Below are 23,642 nucleotides of genomic sequence, written 5' to 3' on the forward strand. Positions count from 1 at the left end.
TACATATTGGTTTTGGAGAAAATTGTGGAAAAAAATGTAATCTAGAGGAAATACTCTCAACTGAAAATCTATGGAGCCGACTAAAGAAACTTTAAAGAAAAAAGCAGTGTTTTTTTTCTAAAAAAAAAAAAAGGTGCCGGAACTCAGAGGTGCTGTCACTGGGAGCGATGCCGGTGTCTTGCTACAGCATTGCCGCCTGTCCTTTGCACCCCCGCCCCTGCGCTCGGAGCCACATGCCGCGGGGATTCCTCTCACCACAGCTGCCGTGGGGATTCCCCTCCCCAGTTGCCACGCTGCGGCCCATGCTGAGCCCCCACCTGGAGCCGCTCCGAACCACGACCCAGAACTCTGTTCCTCATGGCAGTGGTCTCTGGCGCCAAACGAGTGCACCGGCACTCGTTCACTTACTGCCCCGTCGCTTCCAAATGCAGTAAGTGAGCGAGCAAGTGGCATTTGGAAGTGTTTGGAACCGATGGGGCAGTAAGTGAGTGAGTGAATGAGCAAATGGCATTTGGAAGCGACGGGGCAGTAAGTGAGCGAGTGAGCGAGCAAGAGGCCTTTGAAAGAGACGGAGTGAGTGGGGGAGGGACTGAATGAGGTGCCTTTGAAAGAGACAGGAATGAGTGAGAGTGACTGGAGGCTTTTGTGAGCAAAGTGTGAGTGAGTGGGGGGGGCTTTTGTGAGCAAAGGGTGAGAGAAAAGGGAAAAGTGAGGGGGAGAAGGGAAAAAAGAAAAGGCACTGACTTCTGACTTCCTCTGTTACAGGAGTAGAAGGAAGCATTAACACTGAACCTCAACTTTTTGCTTTTCTATAATATTATAAACTAGCAATTTCTATAACAATAAATGAATTTAACCAATAAAACCCAACATACCCCCCCTTTTTTTAGTCATCAAGTTTTTGACCCCTTGTTAAGCACTGGTGGTGCTTGAATATTGTCATGTCTTAAAAGTGGTACAATTTCTGAAAAGGTTGAAAAGCCCTGATGTAAATGCAGCCTAAATTGTTTATTGCCATCCTATTTGCAAATAATATCTTACTTACCTAGTTGAGATGGTGTAGTTGGGCAGCAGGGAGGGGTGCAAAGTTCCTGCCTTTGCTGCAGACAACTTGCCTGTGCAACATTTGCCAGCCAGGTCTTTTGGCACGCTCAGAAGCAATTCCTATTGGCTTTTGAAAGCCAATAGGCCAGGTGTAGACAACCTTGGCTCTTTTATGACTCGTGGACTTCAACTCCCAGAAGATGTTTCATACCTTAACATCAACTGGAAGATTTTAAACTGTCCTTCTATTTCTTTCCTTCCCAAAAATTGTGTTAATGAGTCCTCTCTAAGCTCTGCTGATCAGCTTGTCCTGGATTGTTTTGCCACAAAACGGAACGGTTTGCAAGTTGCAGTTGAGACAGCCCATCTCATTTTAGATATATCACATATAATTGAAGATAGTAATTAGTTGCGTGTGCACGTTCAGCAAGTGTGATGTATTTGTGCTGGCATTTCTTTTTTATTATTTATTAAAAAGTTTTATAAAAGTTACAATACAAACCCACCCCCAAACCACCCCCTCCCCCTCCCCCACTTCCCAGAACTGAATACAGGGTTACAAAAATAACAATCAAAATCTAAATAGCATTAACCAACTATATATGTAACCAAGTTCCTAACGCACTTTAACTCCCCTTTAACATGAACACAAACAAGATAAAAGTAAACATAATAATAATAAGAACATAAAAACAAGATAATATCCATATTATTAAACAATAGTAATAATAATAATAATAATAATAATAATAATAATAAAAAATATAATAAAAACTAATAAAAATACCATAAAACATACTAATATTAATAATATCATTCTATAATTCATTCATAAGCTAGATGAAACTTTTTAGTCCCATATTTGTTCTGAATATAATCTATCCATCTTCTCCAGACCGAAATGTATCTTTCTTGTGAATGATCCTTCAAATAAGCAGAAATCTTAGCCATTTCTGCCAAATTTGACTCCTTAAGTGACCAATCTTCTATAGTAGGCAAACTATCTTTCTTCCAATATTGACCTACCAAGAGCCTTGCTGCTGTTATCAAATTCAACATCAAATTTGTTTCTTTAGTATCACAATCTATAACAATACCCAATAAAAACAATTGTGGGGAAAATTTTATCTTTTTCTTAAAAATCTTTTGAATATTCCACCAAATTTTAATCCAAAAAGCTTTAACATTTCTACAAGTCCACCATATATGATAATAGGTAGCATCCAAACTACCACATCTCCAACATTTGGGCTGTAAGTTAGGATACATGCAGGACACTTTTTTGGGATCCAAATGCCATCTACAAAACATTTTATAAAAGTTTTCTCTTAAATTTTGAGCCTGGGTAAATTTCACATTTCTAACCCAAATTACCTCCCATGTATTCAATGAAATTGGTTTTTGAATATTTTGAGCCCACTTTATCATACAATCTTTAACTAATTCTGTTTCAGAATCCAATTCTATTAAAGCACTATATATTCTCTTTATATGCGCTCGTTTTTGATCTTTAATTTGTTTTACCAAATTTTCATCAGTTAATGTAATACCAATTTTCTAATCTATCTTCCACCTCGTTTGCAATTGAGTATATTGAAACCAAGACTGTATGATATTTTCTTGTTTTAACTCACCTAATGATTTTAATTGCCAACCATTCCCTATCCATCTAAGTAATTCCTTATATGAAGTCATATCCAAGCTCACACCCACAGATACACCCTCTATCACATGCCCAGGAATCCCCCAAATTGGTATTTTATAATTTAACTTATAATAATATTTCTTCCATACACGCAATAAGGCGCTTCTTAAAATGTGAGATTTAAATGCCTTATCCACTTTTTTATCATAAACGAAATATGCATGCCACCCATATAATAAGTCCCATCCCTCAAGGTAAAGTAATCTTTCATTTGTTAAATTAAGCCAGTCACTAACCGCTGATAAAACAACCGCATCATAATATAATTTCAAATTAGGCACTTTAAGTCCTCCTCTTTCCCGTACATCTTGTAAGATCTTAAATTTAACTCTCGGTCTTTTCCCTGCCCAAATAAATTTATTAATACCCTTCTGCCACTCATCCAAATTGGCATCCTTTTTCAATATAGTTATCATTTGAAACAAAAAAAGAAACTTTGGTAGAACATTCATTTTAACAGCTACAATTCTCCCCAACAGAGATAATTGTAATTTTTTCCAACTATCTAACTCCTTTTGTATTTTTTGCCATAATATCTCATAGTTGTTCTTATATAATTTCACATTTGAAGCTGAAATATATACTCCCAAATATTTAACCTTTTTCACTATTTCAAAACCCGTTAGTTTTACTAACTTTTCTTTTTCATTCATAGTCATATTTTTAGATAATATTTTACTCTTATAATTATTTATCTTAAAACCAGAAACTTTCCCATATTGAGTTATAATTTCCATTAAATCTGTAACCAATTGAGTCGGTTGAGATAGTGTAACAACCAAGTCATCCGCAAATGCTCTTAACCTATAATCATTCTGCTTTATTTTTATTCCTCTTATTTTAGTTGATACACGAATTTTAATCAATAAAATCTCTAATGTTAAAACAAACAACAATGGTGAAAGGGAGCATCCCTGTCTTGTACCTTTTTCAATTTTAAATGCATCTGTTAATCCCCCATTAATTATAATTTGTGCCGATTGTTGTTGATATACAGCCTTAATAGATTGCAAAAATTTATCCCCAAAATTCATCTTATCAACAACTTTCAATAAAAATTGCCAATTCAATTGATCAAACGCTTTTCAGCATCTAAAAATATCAGTGCTGCAGGGACTTGGTTGTTCTTATCCAAATACTCTATTAAATTTACAGTTTGTCTTACATTATATTTCATATGTCTTCCAGTTATAAATCCAGACTGATCACTATGAATCATTTGTTTCAAAACCTGCATTAATCTATTTGCCAATATTTTTGCAAAGATTTTATAATCTATATTTAAAAGCGATATAGGTCTATAATTCTTTGGTTGGGTGGGATCTTGCTCCTCCTTTGGAATCAGCGATATAAAAGCCCTTCTCCAGGACGGAGGCACCATCCCTCCAGCCTGGATATTATTAAATAATTCCTTTAATGGTTCTACCATCTCTGCAAATAATAATTTGTAATAAGTTGCTGATAACCCATCTGTACCAGGAGCCTTACCCAATTTTAACTGTTTAATTGCTGAAATGATTTCCTCAGAAGTGATTAATCGATTCATCTCCTCCCGTTGCTCATTTGAAAGCATAGGAATATGTGCTTCCTGTAGATACATCTAAAGCTTGTATATTCTCACTAGCATATAAATGTGCATAAAAATCTAAAAAACCCTTTTTAATCAAGTTTTGTTGATAAACCTCTTTACCCGTATATTCTATTTTCTCTATAGTATGTAATTTCTGTTTTTTCCTTAATTGATAAGCTAACTACCTACCATGTTTATTTGCATTATAAAAAGTATTATGTTTCGCATAACGCAAGTTAGTTGCAACCTGATCTGCCATTAACATATTAAATTGCTCTTTCAGCAAATTTATTGAGTCCCTTACTCTCTTATCTAATGGGTTCAAAATAAGAGCTTTCTCTTTCAACTTAATTTCTTCTTCCAACTCTTTATGTTTTTGCATCTGCTTACGCCTATGTCTATTATGCATATAAATCAAAACCCCTCTCATATAAGCTTTACTAGCATCCCAAACCATTTCAATCGAAGTACCTTTATGCATATTCAAAGCAAAAAATTCTTTCAAATGTTCCCTACATTTCTCCGAGAACTCATCATATCTAAATAAATTTTCATTCAATCTCCAAGATCTTCTAATCCCATCTTCATTAAACAACTCCATCCATACCAGACTATGATCCGATAATGTTCTGGAAAAAATCTTGACCTTTTTAACCCTAGAAAAAAGATCATTAGTAATTCAAAAAAATCAATTCTGGAAAACGATTGATGCCTGTCTGAAAAGAAGGTAAAATCTCTGTCCTCCAAATTTCGCTCCCACCAAATATCTCTTAATTCCAAATCATCTTTCAAATCAAAAAAGGCTTTAGGCAGTTTAGAATGATTAGGGGTATTTTTAAAAGATCCCTTCTTATCCTTACATGAGTCCAAAACACCATTCCAGTCACCCATGATAATAACAGATTTATAATCCAATTGAGTTATTTTGTCGTGTAAAAGCTTATAAAACTTTCTTTGCTGTTGATTAGGTGCATATAATCCAATAATAAGAACTTTCTTGCCTTGTAACAGTAGTTCAATAATAACATATCTTCCTTGTATATCAGTCTCAATTAATCTAACTGGTAAGTCTTTTCTTGAGTAGATAACCACTCCACTCTTTTTATCTGGAGCAGATGCAATAAAATGTAATCCCAGTTGGGAATTAATCAAATACCTTTGATCTTTCGCACAAATATGAGTTTCTTGTAAGCAAACAATATCATTTTTATGTTGCTTCAGGTAATGAAATACTTTCTTTCTTTTTTGTGGTGAATTCAGGCCATTAACATTCCAAGTCAGGAACTTTGTTGCCATTCTTTGAGACCTGAAGCCTATAGAACAATGCCTGAAGATCCTCAGTTGGTCTCTTCGGTCTTGCTCCTCCCACCGTCTCAGTAGTAACAGGACCTTGTATTGTAGAACCAGAATCTATCTTCTGTTTCAGTTGCTCCTTTTCTTTACGTTTATGCGCAGCCCGTGTCATTCTCTGTTCCTTTGGATCATCCTTTAACACCAAAAACTGTTCAGTAGACTCAGCCTGCTGTGCCTCTCCAGCAACCAATGACATTGCACCTTCAGTTTGCTATGCTGGCATTTCTAGGCCTCTTTCCAACCACATCCAGAAAAATTTGTAACAAACATAGGAATTCTCAAGGCCATGTTTGGTATTTCCCAGCAATCCCTGCTGCGTTACTGATCCCAGAGAAGCATTTGCATGTATGCAGGTATCCCTAGGGTTCCATAGTTATGGATGAGAAATATTGGTTGCAAAGTTGGCATTTCTGGATGTAATACAGATATTTTGGACTTATTTTTGTTTCTTTGCATGTTTGATATTTTTTAAAAGGTATATGCTACTGACTACGCTTATGCACATATGTAACATGCTAGGATACATGACCACTGCTTGTTCAGAATGTGAAAAGTGAAAGATTGGGACTAAACAAAATTTTAATGTACAGATAATACCACCAGAAATTATTTTAGTCTTTTTAATAAATGTTATTGATGTTAAGCTCACCATGGAAAACATCATATATTGTTATGTTTAACTAGGTTAATTATTTAAACTCTGAAGTGCATTATAACTAGTTTCTAAATAATCTATTTTTCAAAACACACAACAGTCCAAACAGTAAAAGTAAAGTCCAAATTAAGAATATTTCATTCCTAAGAATTGTTTAATTTAAAGTGGTTTAGTTGTAATAGAGTATGTACAAATGATACTATTTTTTTCTAGCATCAGCTAAATTAGACATATTACATTGAGAAAAATGTTTCTCATTTCTTTCCTGTTACCTTTATTGATTTCACCACAGAGATGTTAACATAAGAAATAGATTATTTTGTTATCTAATTTTACCTTCCAAAAGACAGAAGCAGATGAAAAATGTGAGGTTCTTTCCTGTTGGCTTTTTTGAATTAGCTGTTTTAGATTCTAAAAGTTTAGTTCCTAAAGAAGTAACCTTGTAAATAATTTTAATGTCCTCCTCTAGTGCAGGGTAGGCAACCTTGGCTCTTTTATGACTCAAGGACTTCAACTCCCAGAATTCCTGAGCCAGCATGGCTCAGCTTAGAAACTTCTCTCTTTCCCCTCAGCATGGCTGGCTCAGGATTTCTGGGAGTTGAAGTCCACAAGTCATAAAAAAGAGCCAAGATTGCCTACCCTTGCAATAGGCTTTCGAAAGCCAATAGAAGGGGCTTGTTTTTTGTTTTTTGTTTTTTGCAAAAAAAGGTGCCAGAACGCTGTTCTGAGCGTTCTATGAGAATAAAAGCCCTGGTCAGAAGCAACCCAGCAATAAAATCCAGTTAATAGAACCAATTATTCAACCTTGGTTTCACATTATAACAGCTGCAAAACTAAAGGACTTGGTTCACTCCATGGGAAGATGTTTTAAGGCTGTAATTCATGCTAAAAGTTACCCAACTAAGTATTAACTGACATGGTAATAATTTTTGTATATCTTGTATTTTCTATGGTGATAATTTTTGTATATCTCATTTTTTCTATGTGTTTCACTTTTCTTCTTTATAACTGCTACTCTAATAGCAAATCCTTCATAAAAGTTATTGCATTACATTCTTGGTTAAATTATCTTTCCATTGATATATGATTTTATGGTACTACTCCAAAGAAAAGTGGTGTTATTGGCCATCAAACCTCAAATGTACACTTTTCCCAAAAAGGTTTCCACAATTGTGGCCACTACTGTATAATAAAACAAAGTATGTTCTTTTCTTGTTAGGGTGCTTTGATTAGTGCAAGTTCAGATGACATGCTCCATTTGTGGAATCTAAGACAGAAACGGCCAGCGATTCTTCATTCCTTGAAATTTCATCGAGAACGGTAATACTCCAAAGGTTTTTGGATCTACGTATCTGATTTGACTCATGTGTTTTTGGATACTGAAACCTTATTGCATTTATGCAAGCAAGCGTAAGCAGCGCATGGACCAGTCCCAGATGAACCAGGGGATAAAGATGCCCATGAGTCCAAGGACCCTCGTCTCTGCCCTAATTCACAATTTTTTATTTAAAGATTCTTCAAATAGTATAGGCATTGTTCTGCTCAAGCATTTTGCATGGCATGAGCGAGTTTCCACTTTTCACATTCTTTGTCCTAAGCCATCCTTGATGGATTTAAGTATGAATAATAGCATTATAAAAATAACATGGACAGGTGTAGCCTGCAGAAGGACATCTTAATTTATGCTGAATCCAATTTCTAGTCTATATTGTAGAATTAATTTTAATCTTGTTGAAAGGTTATTGCAGCTTTGAATGTTAATGTAGTTGTGATTTGACAGAAAATGAAGCCCACAAATAATAGTTTTCATCCTAGCTCAAATTCAGTGGCATATAAAGCAACATTTTAAAACTTAGTTCATAAATACTAATCTAATTATTTATTTAATAATTTATTTTTTGTTGGGCAAGCCTGCCTATCTTGATTATGTGATAAGCAGTAGGGCAATGTCTGCAGGAGAGGGGAGGGTAACTTTGCCTTCAGTATTTTTACATAAACTCAGTAGAGAAACTGGTGACTGTGTTTTTTATTTTTAAATATAGTTTTTAGTAATGGCTTTAGTATGGTTTTATATGTTGTTTTTAGTTGAATTTGTTTACTGTTCTTGATATTGTTTTTAATTGTTGTGAACTAGTTAGAGTCACAGATATGAGATGGACATCTATATGAATTGAACAAAGCATAAAATATATAATAAGAAGTAAACACAGGTGTATGCGTGTGCACATACACACACTGAGAGACCAGGAGATGATGCCACATTTTTTACAGATCAATATGATCTGTAGATGGCAGATTCCACTTGGATCAAATCATTTCAAAGTTAACAAGGTCCCAAGCCATCAGAACCTTGAATTGGACCCAGAAACCAGCAACCAAGGCTCCTACCCAAAAATGGAGGTTATTTTCCTTGCGGGATCCAATCCAGGTCAGTCACCAGGACCAGGGATTTCGTCTCCTGAGCTTTCAGACTCATGCTGGAGCCCATCTTTTCATACCTTAGGACTAGTTTAAAATAATTCTAAAATCTAATTTTTTGTTTAATTTATCTATGACTGGGAAGTAATAGTTTTAACTCAGCATCCAAAAATTAATTCCATCATCATTCTAGGTGTGTTTTTTTTAAAAAATCTGAGTTTGGGGAAAAGAACCATACAACTATATCCATATTCAAGAAGATTAAAGTTAGAATTAAGATTGAGCGATGGGCATGAAACTCATCTATTTTAAATGACTACGGAAATGCTCAAACAGTGCATCAGTAGACATATAAAAAGGAAGAGAAGTCCTGCAAAAGATAGATAACTCAAGGGAAGAAAGAAAAATAGATTTTTTTTCCTAGATTTCAAATGACGTGTGCTGCATGACAAGCAAGTGGTATACCCACTCTACCTCAAAAAAGGATTTGACAGACTATACGCACTTTTGTTGGCACGGTGATGTCTCTGCTTCTTAGTGTGCTGTCTAGATTTTCCATAGCTTTCCTCCCCAGGAGCAAGCATCTTTTAATTTCTTGGCTGCAGTCCCCATCAGCAGTGATCTTGGAGCCCAGGAAAATAAAATCTGTCACTACCTCCATTTCTTCCACATCTCTTTGCCAAGAATTGAGAGGGCCGGATGCCATGATCTTGGTTTTCTTAATGTTAAGTTTCAAGCCAACTTTTGCACCTGCAAGAGGCTCTTTAGTTCCTCTTCACTTTCTGCCATTAGAGTGGTATCATCTGCATATCTTAGGTTGTTGATATTTCTCCCAGCAATCTTAATTCCAACTTTTGATTCATCTAGCCCTGCCTTTCTCATGATGTGCTCTGCATATAAATTAAATAGGCAGGGAAACAGTATACAGCCTTGCCAGACTCCTTTCCCAATTTTAAACCAGTCAGTGGTTCCGTGTCCAGTTCTCACTGTTGCTTCTTGACCCGCATATAGGTTTCTCAAGAAACAAATAAGATGGTCTGGTACTGCCATCTCTTTAAGAACTTGCCACAGTTTGTTGTGATCCACACAATCAAAGGCTTTAGCATAGTCAATGAAGCAGAAGTAGATGTTTTTCTGGAACTCCCTAGCTTTCTCCATGATCCAGCGTATGTGGGCAATTTGATCTCTAGTTCCACTGCCTCTTCGAAATCCTGCCTGTACTTCTGGTAGTTCTCGATCCACATACTGCTGGAGTCTAGCTTGTAGGATTTTAAGTATAACTTTAGTAGAATGTGAAATGAGTGCAGTGGTGCGATAGTTTGAACATTCTTTGGCACTGCCTTTCTTTGGAATTGGAATGTAAACTGATCTTTTCCAATTTTGTGGCCACTGTTGAGTTTTCCACATTTGCTGGCAAATTGAGTGTAGCACTTTTACTGCATCGTCTTTTAAGATTTTGAATAGCTCAGCTGGAATACTGTCACCTCCACTAGCTTTGTTGTTGCTCAGCTTTCCTAAGGCCCACTTCACTTCAGATTCTAGGATGTCTGGCTTGAGGTCATTGACTACCTCATTGTGATTATCAGGGACGTTAAGCTTGTTCTTGTATAGTTCTTCTGTGTAATTTTGTCACCTCTTCTAAATCTCTTCTGCCTCTGTTAGGTCCCTGACATTTTGGTCCTTTATCATGCCCTTTTTTGCATGAAACTTTATTTATTTATTTATTTGTTTATTTAATTAAATTTTTATACTGCCCTATTCCCGAAGGACTCAGGGCGGTTTACAGGGCAGCATAAAATGTAATATAAAAATAGTATAAATTAAAATAGATTAAATTACGTAAGCCCAACAATTAAAACAATATTAAAAGCTAAAACCCCTTCAGTCCAGGCCTGATAGATCAAAAAACCAGGTTTTCAGATCCCGGTGAAATGAATGCAGATCGGGGGCGGTCCGAAGTTCCACCGGTAAATCATTCCATAGGGCAGGCGCGCCCACAGAGAACGCCCTCCCCCTGGGGATCACTCGCCGGCACTCCTTAACCGCCGGCACCCTGAGAAGGCCCTCCCTGTGGGAGCGCACAGGACGATGGGAAGTTGATGCCGGCAGCAGGTGTTCCCTTAGATAATCCGAGTTGGTTATTGTGCATTTTGCTGCTTTCTCTTTAGATATATAAATTTAATCTAATTTAATTTAATCTAACACCTGTATGCACAGAAAAGAAAGCCATTGGCAAGAGCCAAGAGCCAAGAAAGTTTGAAGACTACAGGGGGATTATCTAATGGAAGACTGGAGTAGCTTATAGCTTGGACTAAATTCCTTGCCAGCATTGTCTTCGACTGGATAGGTTTTGCTTCCACTGTATTCGTGTGAAGCTGAAGAGTACCATAAGTATACAATCCATCACAAATGTGGACATGGAATGGGCCAGCCCTGATTAGGTTAATGGGATAAGGAAATTAAACAAAGTTATTACAACCTCACAGCAGGATCTAGTGGTATCTTTCAGTTTTCTGAAATGTTCCATCTTCTCTTGAAGATCCAGGAGAGCAGTGGTAAATTGTAGGAAGGGGTTGTGAAGAGCATTTGATTACAGTGATTGACCAGGAGCCATATATAAATGTGTCAGTGTCCTCTCTTATATTGTGGCAAGAGGATCTTTGCTGTACCAAAAACGTCTGTATTTCATGAAAAAACAGCAGTGAACTGAAAGAAGACACCCTTGTGATATTGGTGCAAATATATCTAGACTGGGTGTTCTATGCTTTGTCAGTCCAATATTTTGGTCTAGCTCTGGTCTTTCATGTCTGGTCTAGGAAAGAAATGGTCAAATACTCTTACCTCCTCTATATTAATTACACCTGAGGGCAAAATATTGCAAGATGAAAGGAACTAAAGAAAAAAGGTACATGTGGATGAAAAATCTCTGTCAGAATGTCAAATCTTCCCAATAAGAAAAAAAATGAAGAAGGACTGGATGTTTGTTGATATTCTAGAGAAGCATAACCCTGAGACTCTTAGCTTTCATTTATTACACACGCATACAGAAACACACATACATACACACACCCTAGATGTGAGATAAAATGTGTTGTCACTGCTATATGTACTTATTCCAAAAGAAAGACTTTCCCCCTTTTTGTTCAATTTTACCAATGTACAAATAGCAATCACTGATATATGTGGTGTTCAGAGAAGGCTAATTTGAATTCTTGCCAATATGCCTGGATTAGATATGCAAATGCTGCACAAATCATACCAGATGGTGAGCAATTAAATTAGCTCAACTGTAAGACAGCCCAGTTTTTGTTAAGATCATTTTGTGACTGGGAATGATAGTGGAGTCACATTGGAGTTACACTGAGAGTAGCTATATCTTTTTTTACATAATAGTGTTCTTATTCTCTATTGGAGTCTTTTAGTGAAAACAGCACTGATGCATGAATGATCATGGATAGTTTGCTGACAGTGAAAATTCAAAACCTTAACTAATAATTTAGGCTGATATTTGTTCACTCTGTAGGAGTAGACTTTAATTCAAAAGTATGTTCTGTTTTTCCCATACTAGTTTAACAACTACTATTTTATATGATCTGAGATGAGAAATGTGATGTGTGTTTTTACTACGTTTATATAATGTGATTGTGGTGCTCAGCTGTGACCTCGGGAAAAGGTGCAATCCAAATTCCTAATGAGAACCATATTTCAGGTAGTGGCGCAAATGTAGTACGAAGGTGGGAGGCCAGACTAGCCAAAATCGAAACAGATGCATGGATTTACATTTTTGCACTACTCTTTTCTCCTCCTTATAAAAGTCAGTTTTGAATCAATGTGGTTTAGGACCATCTCACAAACACTCCATTATTTTGGTTTCTCCAGGGAAGTGCTTTTGATGATGGGTATCAGTGTGCACTTAGTGCACTCAAATAACATATTAAAGATCTGGAAAACCAACAAGATTGGGCTGCTTTTCCCATAAATGTTTAATTGAGCAATCAAACTCCCCCTTTTAAAGCAGTGAAATACCTATATTGAATAACTGTCCCCAAAATCCAAAGGGCATTAACCTTAGCATGCTGCAACACACTTCCCACAGCCGTTTGGGAGGGCCAATACAAAAAGAATACCGTATGAACTGAGATTGTGCCCTTGTGGACAAGGGGCCATTGAAACTACAGCCCACATCTTGCTATACTGCATCTTCTCTAAGGGCTCAGGGTCTCAGTTTATAACACCTCATCTAATAAAATATCCAGGAAATACTGATCTTTTTCACAGGGCAGCTACTGTTAGTAGATTAGTACGAAGTAGTTTCTCTGAATTTTGTTATTTTGTATGCAAAATTAGGCAGACTCTAAGTGCCCACTAAAAATCCACCATTAATCGTAATATATAATTTTGTCTATTTTTTATGTTTATTTCTAACTACTGTTATTGTTGTTGTTGTTTTAATGCTTTTATTTGTACTGTTGGTTGGTGATTGTAATAAAAACTGATTGATTGATATAATGTGATTGTCTTTTCCTCGACATAGGATTACCTTCTGTCATCTACCTTTCCAAAGCAAATGGCTCTATGTGGGAACAGAGAGGGGAAATACACATATTGTAAATATTGAATCCTTCATACTTTCTGGATATGTTATCATGTGGAACAAGGCAATAGAATTGTGAGTTGAGAATTGTCCATTATTTTTTCATATTATTGGAATTTTATAAAATAAAAAGCAAATCATCTAATCCATACCATAGGATGCTGTGGTGTTGTTTTTAATAATTATCAGCCTGATTTTTATTACAGTATTTGACTTTTTGCATTGTAGCAATGTATTCTACTGAAAGCAAAGTACTACAACTCAGTCCCAATCTTGCTGCTGCAAAGTGAGAAAACAGTAGTTGCTTTTAGTCCCACTATCTTTCTTTCCTTAGAGCCTTGCAAGTCACACTCGTGATTCTTGGTATCATAAAAGCCTACTTATCCATGCAGAGCCCCTGAGCTACATAAAGATGCATATCTTAGTCTGCAGAACACATTTAGGAAAGATTTTAGGAGAACTTAAAATGTCTGCAAATTTAATATGTGAGAAGTGGTCCATATGATTCATTGCTGCTTCAGAACAAGATTAGATGCCAGATGTAGTGAGTGAGTCAGTAGTGAGGTAATTTTCTCTGATGAACCAGAAGATCATTGATAATGACAAGCATGGAACTCTGCTATCCAGCCCATCAAGTTGTGGAGAGTGTACTGGGAATAGTAGCTGTCTGGCATAAGATATGGCTCTCTGGTTGAAAAGACTGTTCACTTGCAATATTATAAGTTTGCTTTCCAAGTTGAATATGATCCAGTAGAAGGTCAGGTGCAGCCCACAATGCACCCTGCTCTCCACTGTATTTCTTTCTGTTGCTTCTCTTTTGCTCTTTGTTTTTCCATTGCTATGACCTCCAAATGTTAGCCTTTCCCTTGTTTGGCTCTATTTCTTTATCTACTGTCTAGTTTCTCCATTTATGTTCCCAGATGCTCTACTTGCTTTGCATTCCTGCATCATTTTCCCCTTCTCTGTTTGTCTTCATTTTTCTGAAGAGGGTGTTTTTTGCATTCTTATTGCCTATCTATAACCAATACTTCCTACAAAACAAATTTCCATCTTCTTGCTCCTCAGGTACTAAAACAATGTTTTCATATTATTTTTCTGAGACAATAATTCTCAAAGCTACATAAATTCAGTTCTCAAATTATATTAATAAGTCTTAATCTGCAATCCCTTGTTGCATTTTTCCACTTAATTCACTTGAATCTCTCTTAAAATGTGCAGAATTAAGTACAATATTTAAGGTGGGATATGACCAATGTCAAATATAATAGAATTATTCTTTCCAATCATTTAGAAGGTTTGTTGTTGTTAGTTGAAAATTTGTGTCCGACCCATTGCGACCCCATTGACAACGTTCCTCCAGGCCTTCCTGTCCTCCACCATCTTCTGGAGTCCATTTAAGCTCATGCCTACTGCTTCAGTGACTCCATCCAGCCACCTCATTCTCTGTTGTCCCCTTCTTCTATTGCCCTCAATCTTTCCTACGATTAGGCTCTTCTCCAGTGAGTCCTTCCTTCTCATTAGGTGGCCAAAGTATTTGAGTTTCAACTTCAGGATCTGGCCTTCTAAAGAGCAGTCAGGGTTGATCTCTCTAGGACTGACCGGTTTGATTGCCTTGCTGTCCAGGGGACTCGCAGGAGTCTTCTCCAGCACCAGAGTTCAAAGGTCTCAATTCTTTGGCCCGCAGCCTTTTTTATGGTCCAACTTTCACAGCCATACATTGCAACTGGGAAAACCATAGCCTTGACTATACGCACTTTTGTTGGCAGGGTGACGTCTCTGCTTTTTAGTATGCTGTCTAGATTTGCCCTAGGTTTCCTATTTTCACTAACCTATCAAGATCATTCTCAATGGCATTCCAGTCTCCTAAAACAGAGGTGCAATAGTGCTATTTGGGGGCTGCATGTGATCTATCCCTTTTGTTGTTCCCAGATCCCCCAGTGTTTAGGGCTAAAACCCTCATTTGTGCACTTGGGGGAGGATTTTTTTTTAAAAAAAATAACCCAAAGAGGTCCTTAAGTTTTCAGATTCTTAAGACTCCAGTTTCATCCCATAACATTCCTGAATACCCTTTGGCTCCTTGCTCTGCCCTCTTTGAGAGTGCAGCCTAGGCCTAGGGTGACTTTTAACCTGATGGGTATTGTGAGGGAAAATTTACACTATTAACTTGCCTATCCAAATTCCTATCTCCTTCAGATTTGATGAAATTCTGTTTATCTCTCCAGCTCATTAAAAATGTTACAAGAGTACTATTCTCAAAATAGTACCGTGTTTGTATCATGCTTGAGCCATTGTTATGACTTCCCAGAGCAGAAGCAGCCACATTTCTCTTATCAGGATTGATACTCTTAATAAGACAACCAAGTGAAAAGTTGTTTTACACTTTTCAACTTCATCCTGCATTAGGCACAGAATATAATTGTAGGATTGTTTTGCACATAAGTATGGGATCAGATGTGTGGGTCTTCTAAAAGAAGTTAGTGTTAATTATTCAATTATTTCAAGGCCAGATTATTTGAAGGAGACTTCTGGAGAGAACTCAGGCAATTACCCCACACAGTTCTATTTTCAGTATCATCTGTTAAGGCTTGCATGTATTTTTTCAGAGAGAGAAATAAACACTGTGACATAGAGCAGCCCAACATATCCTTCAAAGGTTCAGCCCACTCCCTGCTGTCATATATTTCCAGCTCTTAAAATTTAAAATAAGGGATGTAGCTTATTGTCATAAAGTGCACTTATAGGCATGAGTTTCAAATTTGGTTCCCACAGTCTTACATTTAGTTCTCCTAGCCCTAATGCAATTTTACAGGAGCTTTTTGCATGCAAAAATAAATCTCTCTCTCTTAAAATTGAGTTATTAATGGATAGGAGTTAGTTTTAGGAGCCTGTTAGATAGTCCAAGGAAATTACTTTTTGGTCTGGGTCTAAAATAAACACTGTGAATTACATGCCTTCTCTGATGAATTTTTATAATTGCTTGTTATTGAGACTGTGAGCAGCTTCCAGTAAAATCTGGATCTATTCAGCAGACTGGGATATTCATAGATAGAGAAATCAGATTGTCTGGTATAAAATAGTCAACAAATGCGAGCAACATCCTGGACTCAACTTTTTAATTCTGTCCATTTGCTAAATACTGAAGAGTATTTTCTGTTGTGAAAGATTTAGGTGGCCATAAACTTTTATGTTCCCCTACATTCACTTAATGTTTTTATCCCTCCTTTTAGATAAACTCTTGTTTTTATATATACTTTTAATATTTTTAGGGCTTTTTCTTTTTTAATTATACTTTAATTTTATTTTTTTTGTATTGGGTATCCCACTCTTCCTATGTTGATACATGTGCACCTTTTAGTTTTTTAAAAAAACAAAATACTAATTGTTTGTATCTCACCCTCCTTTGCTGATCTATGACTGTAATAAAGATTTCATTTGATTTGTTACAAGCTGCCCAAAGTCATCTGGAGGCTTCTAAATTGTACAAATAAATAAAATCTGCCCTGAATCAAGACCTACCCATGACAAAAAAGGTAGATTCAGCTCATCCAGAAGAGAACAACTTTTTTTTTTGCATTAAGCAGCAACATGCTAACCAGCATAGTTTAATGGATTAGTCTGATCAGGATTACTTGTGTGCAGGAAAATAAAGGAAGAGAAACCAAGCATAGTGCCATTTATAGGGCCTACTGGAATTATTCCTTATAAAGCTAATCATCCAGAAGAGGCACTATCATCTTTATGAGCAGTCAAAGCAAAGCATGCTGTGCAAGCTGCTTGGGAACAATTAATTGTAACAGCAAGACCTAAATAGCAAGCCATGTTGCTGGAGATTTGCAGCATCTTCCTAGGCTGCTCTAGCCTGCAAGTATCTAAGAAGGACCATTTCTCAGAGCAGTCTGTGGAAAATTTTTGCATTACCGCAGATACCTCATAAGCTACCAGTCACCTTCAGAAAAATACAAACTAATTAGACAACATAAATTTCAAAAGTCCCTAGAAGGAGATTTAATCCCCCCTGAATTGATTCTGAACAATACAGTTAGATTCACTCTTTACTTATATTCAGTGCTTTTTTTGTAAAAGAAAAAGGTGCCAGAACTCACACACGTCATACAACCCGTCTTGCCTACCCTACAAGGTTCCATCCAAAAAAGGTGCTGGAACTCCGTTCTGAGGGTTCTATGAGGAAAAAGAGACCTGCTTATATTGATAGATTAGTTTGTATAATTAAAGAGAGGAACCTAATTTCAAGAAGGGTAGAAGTTCCATAACAACATTCTGTAGTAAAAGCTGTTGGTCAATCTGGAGGGAGAGACTATCTTGGCAGCTGAACAGGGAGGCTTTAGAACAAGCCAAGTCCACTTTGGATTGGGCCTTCATGCTTCACCATTAGATCTAAAAATCCATGCTATTCTCTAAAGCAGATTTATCTCCTGCCTGCATACACTCTGCGCAGGCTTTCAGCTCAATATCTAGGACAGTGTTTTTCAACCTTAGAATCTTTACAATTTGTGGACTTCACTTCCCAGAATTCCCCAACCTGTCATTTTTATCCTCATATAGAGGATTTATCTAGCTGGTTCAGTCAGATTTGTGATAAATGGTTAAAATTTTTACACATATTCAAATTAAGCCAAAACCCACATGTGAAGAAGAAGACCTTGTGAAGCCTTCCTGACCTTTGTCTATGAAGGTGTTAGGAGTCCAGGCCAGTATGGTAGATGCAGAATAGACATCTCAGTGTGTTGAATAGTTCAGTTTCCATGTCAGTGTCTTACAGTTAGTTATCTCTATAAATACTGTGTATTTGTAACTAAGGTATTTTTAAAAATTATTTTGAAATTGGTTAGTGAGAACAGTAAGTTTGGTTTGATTTAGTTTAAAAATCAAATTTGGTTTGAGAGCCAGCGTGGTGCAGAAATTAAGGTGCTGGCCTAAAAATCAGGAGGCAATGAATTTGAGGCCTCCTCTGGGCATGAAACTGCTGGGCGCTGTGGGCCAGTCCTTCTCTCTCAGCCCAACCCACCTCACAGGGTGGTGGTTGTGGAAAAATAGATGGGTAGGATCATTAGGTATGTTCCCTGCCTTGAGTTATATATGAAAAAGATGGGATAAAAAAGAACTGTATCCCAATGTTAAATAGAGTACACAGGGCTTTTTTTCCTCATAGAATGTTCAGAACGGCGTTCCGGCACCTTTTTTTTGCACAAGCTGTGCTACTCCCTCTATTGGCTTTCAAAAGCCAATAGGAATTGCTGCTGAGCCCGCCAAAAGACCCGGCCAGCAAACTTTGCACAGGCAAGTTGTCTGCAGTGAAGGCCAGTTGTCAGGAACTTTGCACCTCTCCCTGCTGCCCAACTACACCATCTCAACTAGTTAAGTAAGAGAGGGCAAGGAGTTGGAGGTGGGTTCTGCGGAGTGCATGTGCATTCCTTCCTTGTGCTCACCTGTCAACCAGGGTGGTGGCCTACCCGGTGCTGGACCTGGGGGGTGGTTAGCGTGCATCTCCAAACTATGTCCATGTTGGTCTTTCCCGACTGTGCCTTCCTTGTGTGATGAAACCCAGACACGGAGCTGCAGCTGGCATCGTTGCTAGAGGGGGGGCCAAGTTGGCAGCGTAGCTTAACCCCAAGGGCTGGGGAGGGGGCTTGGGGAGGCAGCCCAGGGTGGCTGTGTCAGACACCTTGCAGCCCTGCAGCCCATAAATAGCCACAATGTCTGGGAAGTCCCGCTGCGGGTGCTGAAGGCCAGTGTCCAGCTTCCTTGGCATGGTGGCAAAGGCAGGGGGCTTGGTGTGCTGTAGACCAGGCTGCTGCAGGGTGCCACCGCGGCCCCCATCATGCAGCCGCTGCCCAGGGCCAGCCCCGGCCGTCCGGCGGTTCCGCGGAGTGTGTGAGGTGAGCCGCTGCAGGCAGGCATCCATCCGAGAGGCACTGACGGCCCTGGCAGACAAGCAGGGGAGTGTCTGCCGGGCTCCCGGCCAGCCCGGCTTTTCAGCCTCGGCCGCTACTTGTAGTCAAGCATGTGGGGCACCCAGAGCTGCTTGGCCTCATTGATGAAGGGCTGCTTCTGGGCGGCATTGAGGCACTGCCAGGTGGTGCCCAGCTGCTTGGAAATCTCTGGGTTGTGCAGCTGGGGCTGCTCCTGTGCGATCCGCTGCTGCTGCACACACGACCAGACCATGAAGGGGTTCATGGGCTGCTTCACCTTCTCCAGCCAGGCTGTCGAGGGCAGCAGCGGTGGGACTGGGGCCGGCTGGAATGGGCCTGCCACCCAGCCTCTGGCGGGTGCTCCAGGGTGTAGAAGCCCGCTAACATCTTCCCGCCTGTCAGGGAGGGCCCGACTAGAGAGCCTCGAGAGGTCCCTCAGCTGGAGCAGCCAGCAGCAAGTGAGCCGCAGAATGTGGGTCCCAATTATTACTTTCCAAGGTCAAGAGAGTGAAAAACAAACTAGTTCTTGCCTTGCTCAGCAGTGTGGGTTGATCCCTTTCCATTGTCCCACCCTTCCATTCCTCTCACAGCCTCTCACTCGATCACAAAGAGCTGCTGCCCAGCACATTAGATCACAATGAATCACTGGCTGACCTGTATCTTCTGGAGTGTTCAGTTTCTAATTTTATGGCCTGTATCAATCAATGGAGCTTTAAGAGCCAGACTAGAGTTTACAGATGCTCACTTTTCATAAACTAAATCCTGGGCCAGGAGGCAGAATCATGCATCACCTTCCTTGTGATCAGAGTTACTGATAACTATGCAAATACACAGATCTGGGTCAGTAAAGAATCCAGATATGTAGTCTGACACTTAGTATTTCTTATTTCTTTGAGTCCACAACTCTGAATTGGACAGCATATCACATACCTGTGTCTGATATTATTACACAGTTATAAAATAGACTGCTAGTCAATAAATAATTATATGAGATTCTAGATCTGTCAGCTCAGTTCATCTCGGGTCTGAATTCCCATGCAGTGAAAAGGATAGGGCTTGCAACTTCTGGTTATAGTTATCCACGTTTTTGCACACTGAGATAATCGGCCATTTGTACAAATACAGAGCCTATAATGCTTTTATATTTATATGAAACAGATACATTACCTGAAAATTTAGGGGAGAAAAAATCGTGTATATATGTATTTTGGTTCTGATTTTAGAAGCATTTGGCATGTCTGCACTGCCAATTGTACTGTCAATTATATACCTATAATAAATACATCACTCGTGACATAATTTTTGGAATGTGTAAAAAATTGGGGGATAGGTGGTGCCTCCTTCCGCTTCTTACCCAAAGCAGTTACTTGCAGCTTCCCAGATCCAGGTTCCACTAAGGTGTTTCCCAGCTGCTGAAGTTGCTCACCCCATCTTCCCCCACCCTTTAATAGCATGTCTTCTCCCACCCCCTTTAATATCTCTCCCCCTACCCCCTTTAATATCATGTCTTTCCCCACCAACTTTAAAAAGAGCCTTGGTGGAGCAGTGGGCTAATGTCTCCTTAAGTAACACCAGCTGCCTGCAATTAGTGCAGGTTCGCATCCCACCAGGCTCAAGGTTGACTCAGCCTTCCATCCTTCCGAGGTAGGTAAAATGAGGACCCAGATTGTTGGGGGCAATAAGCTGACTTTGTAATAATGCCTCTGGGGGGGGCGAAAGCCCTAATAAGCAGGCATATACATAGAATGAAGGCTACTGCTAAGCACATTGATTTGTGCTTTAAATTGTAAGCCGCCCTGAGTCTTCGGAGAAGGGCAGGATATAAATGGGATTTTTTTAAAAAAATATATCAATGAGGCTCCTCCAGTGGACCATGACCCGGCACTCGCCCTGGTCCCATCCTCCCTCCGCCGGAGACCCTCAGATTTGCCCCAGTCCTGCCCAGCTCCAAACAAGTGCCCCTGACGCAAGTGACGTTGAGCTGGCCACACCCACACAGTAGGCCACGCCCATGGCAGATTAACAAGATGAGAGTTCCGGCACCTTTTTTTAAAAAAAACACTGAGAGTACACATTATAATTCTATATAATTTAGATTGCAGTTCACATGTATATAATTTAATAAAATACAACCCATTATGAGACAACCCATTTTCTAAAAGTCACAGAAAAAGACTTACCTTTCAGCACTAGGTTGCCCACCCTTTTGGTAATAATGCTTAGAGCCCAGCGCTCTTGAGCTCTATGCAAGTGCCACGAGGTAGTTCTGATGGAAAAAGTGTAATTTGAAATAGGGAAAAAAGTGATGATGTTAAACAGAAAAAAATAGCAGACAGAATTGCAACCTTTTGTCCTTGCACCAAATTTATCAAGCAGAAGCTGCCAAGGTAGCCTGTTTGGCCTAGTGGTTGAGGCACCAGGCTTGAAACTAGGAGACTCTGAGTTCCAGTGCTGCCTTTGGGCCAGCCACTCTCTCTCAGCCAAACGCCACCTCAAAGGGTTGTTGTTGTGTAGAAAATAGGAGGAGGAAGGAGTATTAGGTATGCTCCCTGTCTTGATATATGTAAATACCGGTATATAAAAATAAAAGCAGGATATAAATAAATAAAAATAGCCTGGAGCTTTGGTGGATGTTTACAGGAGCATGAGTAACATACAGATTTGAGATGAAAGATTTTGGTTGTTCATTCCTGTATAATTGCTTTTATTAGAATCCCTCCTCTTTCTAGGTTTACTTTTGCTTAGAGCAGCCTTTTACAGTTTGGTATCCTTCGGCTGTTTTTGACTCTAATTCCCTTAATCCACAGCCAAGTCACATTTGTCCTAACTGTTTTAAATTTACAAAACAGAAATAAATTGTACTTGATTTTTATAGTCTCAATTTTGATTTGCAGATCGATAAAGACTCACCCTGGGCCCGTTGTGCATCTAAGCGATAGCCCAAGAGATGAAGGGAAAGTGAGTAAGAAGAATTCAAGTATTTCTCAGTATTTTTGTTTTAGCAGTTTTTCCCTTTTGCTAAAATTAACTGAGCAACTTAAATAAACATTCATAAAAAGTATGAAATGCCCTGGACAATACAATATTATCGAGAAAAAATAATGCACTTTCCTTTTGGGTAAGGTTAAACAAGTTTTTATTAAACAGAAATTTTATTGACCTGGAGATACAAATACAACAAATACTTCTGAAATGTGCAATGTATAAATATTTTGTAAGTAGGCTGTTGGTTCATTATAAATATGTACTTTCAATCAGTTTATTTTGTTTTGCTTAATGCAATGCTGTTTAATTTATGAATAAAACATTATAACATGTTTCAATATAAATATTGATTTAAATTTTTATTCCCCCTCCCCTTACAAGCAAAATGACAGTCAGATCAGAGGTGCTGCCTCTCCAAGATCAGAAAGACAGTCTCCAGTGGTCTTCCAGAGAAAGTTCAAGTAAACTGGCCTCTGAGCTACCCTGGAGATAGTCCAAGAATGCCAGTCCCATTAAAGAAGGAAAACCAGAACTCTCTGTCTTCCTTGGTAGATAAATATTTAGCTCCATAACCAGTAAAAATAACTAATGAAAAATGAAGGCAAAACATCTGAAAGAAAACTCCTTGTTTAAGTAGATATATATTTGGTCAATCCCTAAATTCCGTACCAGTAGAAGCTGATGAGAAAAATACCATGAAAAAAGTCAACTAAGTGATCTTTCAAACAAAACAGGCTTCTTCTTCTTCTTCTTCTTCTTCTTCTTCTTCTTCTTCTTCTTCTTCTTCTTCTTCTTCTTCTTCTTCTTCTTCTTCTTCTTCTTCTTCTTCTTCTTCTTCTTCTTTTTTGCCTATCGTCCCACCAGCTGGATGTCTAAACTCAGCAAGCCAAGAAGGGAACCAGGAGTCCAATTACCATTACCACCTACTAAATTACCATTAACACCTACTAAAAACCATCTGTACATCTAAGCCATTTAATCATGAAATATACTTTGAATTCTCCATGCAAAATATCTATAAAAGCATTTAAAAACTTTGGCAATCATTAAGTATCTCTTCATATTTAGTTACTATTCCAATTCTAAACTTGAGAAAAAATCCAGATATCTCTTGGATTAACAAATGGAAGTTTTCTTTAATCAATATCCTGTATTCACAATCCTTTCTAAAGCTTAGCTGAAATGGTGGACCAGAATACTCCCTATCAAAGACTTATTAAACCAAGAACCAGACGATGTCATTTTTATGATGGATGCCAAACTGAAGGAATGAGAAGCCTTGAAAATTCTGAAGCATGCTTGCCAATTTAGATCTGAATACTTCATACCACTAAAAAGTTGTGTGCTATTACAGGATTTGTATGCTTTTCCATTTTCGAAAAAAAAAT

General features: G+C 38.3%; 1 protein-coding gene across 1 annotated transcript in view; it reads left to right on the forward strand.

Moving 5' to 3' along the window:
• The window catches only part of STXBP5L (syntaxin binding protein 5L), a gene marked incomplete at its 5' end in the record, with an annotated part of 91,475 nt that overhangs the window by 7,605 nt on the left and 60,228 nt on the right, over positions 1-23,642 (forward strand). The window contains 3 exons of the mRNA XM_083356224.1: positions 7,547-7,647; positions 13,280-13,414; positions 22,164-22,227. Of these exons, the coding sequence (XP_083212350.1) occupies positions 7,547-7,647; positions 13,280-13,414; positions 22,164-22,227 (300 nt within the window). The remainder of the gene's footprint in view (positions 1-7,546; positions 7,648-13,279; positions 13,415-22,163; positions 22,228-23,642) is intronic.

This window comes from Vipera ursinii (genome assembly GCF_947247035.1).
Source record: "Vipera ursinii genome assembly, chromosome: 2".
NCBI classification, from domain to species: Eukaryota; Metazoa; Chordata; class Lepidosauria; order Squamata; family Viperidae; genus Vipera; species Vipera ursinii.